General features: G+C 54.4%; 1 protein-coding gene across 1 annotated transcript; it reads left to right on the top strand.

Moving 5' to 3' along the window:
* The first annotated feature begins 966 nt into the window (after positions 1–966).
* On the top strand, positions 967–4,545 carry PRRT1 (proline rich transmembrane protein 1). The gene is made up of 4 exons (XM_042985271.1): positions 967–1,076; positions 1,979–2,517; positions 3,143–3,328; positions 3,471–4,545. Exons 1-4 carry the CDS (start codon positions 1,058–1,060, stop codon positions 3,645–3,647), a joined length of 921 nt encoding a protein of 306 aa, XP_042841205.1. The 5' UTR covers positions 967–1,057; the 3' UTR covers positions 3,648–4,545.
* Positions 4,546–7,092: the final 2,547 nt, after the last annotated feature.

Genomic DNA, 7,092 nt, shown 5'->3' with positions numbered 1-7,092 from the left:
GGCAGTACTAATCTGAAGGTGGAGGTAGGGGAGGGTCCCCGACTGCCTTTTCGCAAAAAGCCCAACTCCTGTAAGTCTCGGGAGACGGCCTGTCTTCACCTCCCCTCCCCATACACGTGCCCCCAAGATACAATGAACAAATAAAAGACTGCAATTACTGCTGTGCCCTGAACCTCGCACTCCTGTTGCGTCTTGGCAGAGGTGGTGGGTGGATGGGTGGGATTTTAAAAAATGGATCTGAACGTTGAGGGACCCAGGAACTCTAAGAAGCCCGATAATCAAGTGGGGAAAGAGCATATATTATCCCCCAAACTTACTCTCTGTCCTTCTCCCACCCCCACCCCCCCTAACCGCAGGTCCAACTCCCCTGGAAATACTCTAGACCCAAGCCCCCCACTTTACCTGCAATTTACCCAGACCATAACCCTGGGAACTCTTTCAGGTCATCGCAGGTCTCAACTCTGCAGTTCTCTCTCACGCAGTTATCTTTCTTAAAGCGGGGGCAGCTAAGGCCAAGCATTTGGGAGAAGGTCCTGAGAACTTGCAGGGACTCTGAGGGAAGCTGAGGAGGGGGACATCTGACTAAGGTGAACCAGATCCGGTGGGGACTGGGGTATTGAATCCACCAAGCACCTGCTCACTTCCTCCCACAGTATAATCACTGTAGCCAGTCTTGGAGGGGAAGACTCTAGAGAGTTCTCCCCCCTCCCCCCCCCCCACTCCTTCCTTCCCTTAGTCCCACCCGCCTTGCCTGGTCTTGCTCGCCTCCCTGTTTCCATGACAACTCCAAGGGAGCCCAAACTGGGGGCCTGAATGCCGGGGTGAGAGGAGGAGAGACCTAGTGAGGGTACCTCGGAAACTCTCCCCCTCCCTCTCCTCGGCCCCTTTAAGCTCCCCCCCCCTTCCCTGCTCTCCCTCCGCCCCCCGCCGCTGTCTTCATCTCTCCATCTCTGTGCTGCCGCCACCGCCGGCTGCGCAATCCGCACACCAAGACTCCGACGCCAGCCAGGGACCCCGACTCCCGCTGCAGACACCCTGTCCCAGCGACACCACAGGCATGTCATCGGAAAAGTCAGGTAAAAAACAACAACAAAACCTCCTGCCCTTTCCACCATCTCCAGACTCTCCCCCCATCCTTGGCCCCAACCCCCTCCCTCACCCCTCCGTTGGGGGGGGGGGGCAATTCTATTTCATTTCATTTCGGTCCAGCTCTCAACCCCCCCCCCATCCCCTTCTCTTTCTGTATTCCCCTCCTTCCTCTCCTTCCAATCTCAGCCTTGTCCCCTTGCCAACAACATGGAAAGGGGACAGGTTGAAAGGGTGAAGGAAGTACAAGAGTGGCTTAGCATCAGCCAGGTGCTGCAGGGATAGCATCATTGGGAGTGACAGATGGACAGATGACACTGGCTCACATGGAGACATTCAGTGGGGAAATAATAAAAACATGATGAGATGGAGGTTGTCAGGGGAGTAGAATCCAGAAGACCCTTGTTTATCTGCCCTAAATGAGGTGCTGAGATTCCCAGAGAGGCTAGGGCACCCATCCCCAGTGCAAGAAGACAGAGTGGAATATGTCATCCTTCATGTGTTTATACAACTGTTGAATTGAGCACATGTTAACACAGTGTTGCATGTCTACACACGTGCACACACAGGACTAGCTCAGATGGGCAAGCCCAAGGCAGCCATAGCTTGGGTGTGCAGGTGGAAGCTGTGGGCACTGTTGCTGAAGGGGGAGATGAGCAGAGGAGGGTTTCCACTTCAAAACTAGATTGAAAGAAACAAGGCGGGTGGGCAGATGGCTTAGATACAACCCCTTTCCTGCCCCTAAGACCAAGAGATGGCTTCTCACCCATCTCCTCTGTCTCTCCCATTATCTTTCTCCATCCCTGGCCCTGTATCTCCCCCTACCCCCTTATCTCTTCTCTGCCTGTCTTGCCTCTCTCCCCATACCCTCTCCTGTGCTCACTGCCCCCAGGCCTCTCAGACTCAGTCCCTCACACCTCTCCACCACCCTATAATGCCCCCCAGCCCCCGGCCGAACCCCCTGCCCCACCCCCACAGGCAGCCCCTTCCTCTCACCATCACCACCACCACCACTACCACCAGTCCGGGACCGCCACCCTCCCGCGCTTGGGGGCAGGCGGCCTGGCTTCTTCCGTGGCCACTGGTCAGCGCGGTCCCTCATCCTCCGCCACCCTGCCGCGACCGCCACACCACGCTCCACCTGGCCCGGCCGCCGGGGCGCCCCCACCCGGCTGCGCTACCTTGCCCCGCATGCCACCCGACCCTTACCTGCAGGAGACTCGCTTCGAGGGCCCACTGCCCCCGCCGCCGCCGGCCGCCGCCGCCCCACCCCCGCCGGCGCCCTCCCATACGGCCCAGGCTCCGGGCTTCGTAGTGCCCACGCACACGGGGGCGGTAGGCACGCTGCCACTGGGGGGCTATGTAGCCCCCGGCTACCCCTTACAGCTGCAGCCTTGCACTGCCTACGTGCCGGTCTACCCAGTGGGCACGGTGAGTACAGGGCGGATGGGGCTTGGGAGGAAGGGGTGGGGACACACAGGGGGCTAGTGAGACAGAGAAACAGGGCCTGGGACCAGGCGGCGTTCCTAGGACAAGGCCTAGAGAGAGGAGGGACTAGGAAAGGCTTGGGAATGGGGGTTGGGGGGTTGGAGGGTCTGGTAGTCATTTGGGGTCAGAGAAGGGGAACGGAGCCTAGAAGTCCAGAGGAGGTTTGAAAGAAGGAAACAGCCTGGAGAGAGGGGGAGAAGAAACGAAACCTGGGAACCATGGAGGAGGATAAGGGAGAGTAAACCTGGAACTGACTGAATAGGGAAGGCCAGGCAGATATTTGGAGAGAAGAAACGAGGTCTGAAGTGAGGCCAGGGCAGCCCTGGTGCGGCCATACCTTGGGAGAGGGAGTGTGGAGATCACCAAGAATATAGGGTTAATGACAGCAGTGAAGAGAGAAGAACCTAGTGGAATTTATGGGTGTCCTGGAAGGGTCGTGGATGATAAGTTTCTCTGAGAAGCAACGTGCAAGAATTGTGCTTTAAAAACCATTGTGCCAGACACAGAATGTTGGTGGGCTCAGAGACGATGGGAATGACATTCTCTCCCCGCAACCTTCTCTACACAGCCCTATACAGGCGGGACTCCGGGGGGGACGGGAGTAGCCTCCACGCTCCCCCCGCCGCCCCAGGCCCCAGGGCTGGCCCTGCTAGAGCCGAGGCGCCCGCCGCACGACTACATGCCCATCGCGGTGCTGACCACCATCTGTTGCTTCTGGCCTACGGGCATCATCGCCATCTTCAAGGCAGTGCAGGTGGAAGTGGGGGAGAGGGCGGGCATCTGGGAAGGGAGCCCTCACCCGGTTTTTCTTATTCCAAGGGAGTGCCGAATGTTCTGGGAAGCATCTCAGAGGGAGCAGCAGCTCTGATCAGCTTTCTTCCGCCCGTCTCCCGCAGGTGCGCACGGCCTTGGCCCGCGGAGACATGGTGTCTGCCGAGATCGCTTCCCGCGAGGCCCGGAACTTCTCCTTCATCTCCCTAGCGGTGGGCATCGCAGCCATGGTGCTCTGTACCATCCTCACCGTAGTCATCATCATTGCCGCTCAGCACCATGAGAACTACTGGGATCCGTAAGGACGCACCCGGCCTGGCCCCGCCCCGCGCCCCTCAACCTCCCAAGCGCGTTCTGCAGCCACGCAGCGGATCCAGTGGGTGCCCCGCACACCTGCCTCTGGGGCCACCGAATTTCGATACATCCTAAACTCTGCCTCCACGGAACCTCTCGCCTTGCGGGCACGCTCCGAATCCAGTTCCTCAGGAACCCCGAAAAAACCCACCCCCCCCCAGGGATGCCACTTTCCGGGATCCCCGCCAAATGCCGGGCCCTCAGTCACTCCAGTACCCCGCCGCCTCTAAATGCAGCGACCCCAGCGGAGCTCCTTGGGTCTCCACTCGCCGCTGGGAGACCGGTCCCCAAAGCCCCGCCTCCTCTATAGGCTCCGCCCTGGCTCTGTCAAAACCCCGCCTCCAGGGCGGCAGGCTCCGCCTTCCTTTCCTTCCCCGCGAGGTGATTGCGTCCGGTGATTGGGTTGTGGCGCTAGGCCTCGCCCCCAGACTGACACACTCCTCCCCTTCTCCTGGCGCGGGGACCTAGCCCCGAGGTAGTTACGCCCCCACGCTCTCTCATTTTTGATGGTACAGTTTTGTCTTCTCCACCCAGGTCTCTTACTATTTTCTTGCTAATCCCAGAACCTCTACTTTTGGTAATTTTGGAATGAGATTTCGGAGGTTCCCAGTTTAGGACCTTTCACCCCGGGATGACGAACGTCCCCGTTGTCTGTAAATATTCCCTTCCACCTATTCCAATCAGTGGGCAGCCGGGCAGAAGGTAACCCAGGGTAGGACCTCCCAACGTCAGGAGGAGCCAGCCCCGTTCCCCGCTCCCCTCGCCAGTCCCTACCTTGTTCTGATTTGTGCGTGAGTGTGTGTGTGAATTTCTGAAAGAATATTAAAGAGACTAAGTGGATTTATCACCCGCAATTCCGAAGACTGCCGCCTTACAAAGACCCTCCTCCTTTGGTTCCCTCTTTTACCTCCTCTTAGCTTCCCTTCCGAGGGAAAGAAAGATAAAAGAAAACTGACAGAGACAAAAGTGGGAGGAGACAGATTCCCAAGACACCACAGAGACAGACACAACCATGGGAGGGGGGAGGGGAGACTCCTTAGGAATCCTACCAGGGAAATCTGGTATGGGGTCCATTCTTGGTGGGGATTTCTTTCCCCCAGCACACATTTTTCACCTTCTATTAGACTGGGCTTAGGGCTTTGAAGAGAGGGAATTTACAAGTAGACCCAAGTATCTATCCCAGAACTCCAGGAAATCGGGAGAAAAGGACAGACTATTCTAATAGGGTGACAGGGAAAAGATGCCAACTGCTTACAGCTGTTCCTGCCTTCAGGCTGGAGGGTGGTAAACAACTTGGATTAGAGCCCTGCATGGTATGTTGTACCTGCATGGGGAAGGCAAAGGGAGCAGAGTGCTATGGGAGGCCATCGCCGTCCACACAGGCTGCTAGAACAAAAATGCTATTGACTCGGTGACTTATAAGTAACAGAAATTTATTTCTCACAGTTCTGAAGGCTGGAAGTCTGACAGCAGGCTGCCAGTATAGTTGGGTGAGGGCCCTCTTCTGAGTTACAGACCTCTCATTGTATCCTTACATGGTGGCAGGGGCAAGGGAGCTCTATAGGGTCTTTTTTACAAAAGCACTAATCCCATTCATGAGAGTTCCACCTTCATGACCTTAAGCACCTCCCAAAGACCCCCACCTCCTAATACCATCAAATTGTGCATTAGGATTTCAACGTATGAATTTGGTGGGGAGCACAAATATTCAGACCACAGCAGAGCCCCAGAGAAGAGGTCACTAGGCTCTCAAGTCCAGCTAGGGCTAGTTGCCCACTGGTACCCTGAGGTCAACCAGGAGGCCTCTGGTGTAGGGGTGCACAAGCAGTGGACTTGGTATCCATCTGTACACCTGCAGGACAGGGTTCTATGCTGAATTTGCGCATTCATACAACATGCAGGCGCCATGCAGGATGCTGGCAAGACATCTGCCCAGACAATAGATGTGAACACCGACCTCATGGAGTTGAGAATCTGAAGGAAAACCATGCACCGAGATAGGAGACATGGGAGAAGGATGAGATGGACTATGGAAATCATGGGTTCCCCTTTGGACGTTTCAGATTTAATGTGTTCTGTTCACCAAAGATCTTGAAAAAATAATTCACATTTGCAGCTTCCACTTCCTCACCACCTACTCATTCCCCCCTCCCTTATATAAGTATTGTCAGAGATGTGTCTGTGTCTCTCTTTTTTTCATACCCACTATTTCTTAACCCTTTAAAACATATTTCCACTCCCTCCTCTACTGAAACTGCTCTCTCAAATACCAGAAGTTACCAAGAACCAAAGTTACCAGAAATTACTAGGAACCAAAATCAATGGCATTTGCACAGTATATATGCAGTGCCTTTCTGAATCCTCCCATGTTTGTCCCTTGTCCCTAGATTCTCCACTCACCTAGTTCACAGACATGTTATCTCCCCCCCACCTCTGTACATACTTCAAATAATGCCCCCCTCTTTTTTTTCCCTCCCTTCCCCTAAGTGTCTATCTCTAGATTTTACCCTTTTCAGAGACTTTCCCATCCACTCCAAATTCAGAGATCATTTCTAACTAAATGTTTTTCTGCCATGGACCAAATGTTCGTGTTCTCCTCAAATTAATTAGATCAGTTGAAATCTAATCCTAAGCGTGTTGGTGGGGCCTTTGGGAAGTGATTAGTCATGAGGACAGACCTTCATGAATAAGATTAGTGCCCTTGGGACGCCTGGGTGGCTCAGTCGGTTGAGCATCCGACTTCAGCTCAGGTCATGATTTCATGGTTCATGAGTTCAAGCCCCACATCGGGCTCTGTGCTGACAGCTTGGAGCCTGGAGCCTGCTTCAGATTCTGTGTCTCCCTCTCTCTCTGCCCCTCCCCCACTCACACTCTCTCTCTCTCTCTCTCTCTCTCAAAAATAAATGTTAAAAAAAAAAAAAGATTAGTGCCCTTATAAAAAGAGACCCCAGAGAGCTCCCTTGTCCCTTCCACCACATGAGGACACAGTGAGAGGACAGCATTCCATGTACCAGAGGGGGCTCGCACCTTACACCAAATCTGCCACCACCTGGATGTTAAACTTCCCGGCCTCCAGAACTGTGAGAAATAACTCCTGTTGTTTATAAGCCATTCACAGTTTGTGGTATTTTGTTACAGCAGTCTGAGTTGTCAGAGACATTCTCCAACCTATATATGTATATGCAGGCATTCTTCCAGTGCCTGTGGAATACGGCCACATGGACCATACTGCTTGTCCTCTAAACTCAGCATGTTCCAAACCAAAATGATGAGATGCTACTGAAAACCTGCTTCCCTGTCTCTCTTAATGGCACCATTTCCCCCATCACCCTTATCTGAAAACTTGATGTTCCCTCCATCTTTCTCCTGCCTTTACTTTTTCGTGTGCTGTCA

The sequence above is a fragment of the Panthera tigris genome, chromosome B2 (genome assembly GCF_018350195.1).
Source record: "Panthera tigris isolate Pti1 chromosome B2, P.tigris_Pti1_mat1.1, whole genome shotgun sequence".
NCBI lineage: Eukaryota > Metazoa > Chordata > Mammalia > Carnivora > Felidae > Panthera > Panthera tigris.
The sequence above is the reverse complement of the archived record's forward strand: the minus strand, read 5'-3'. Positions and strand labels throughout refer to the sequence as shown.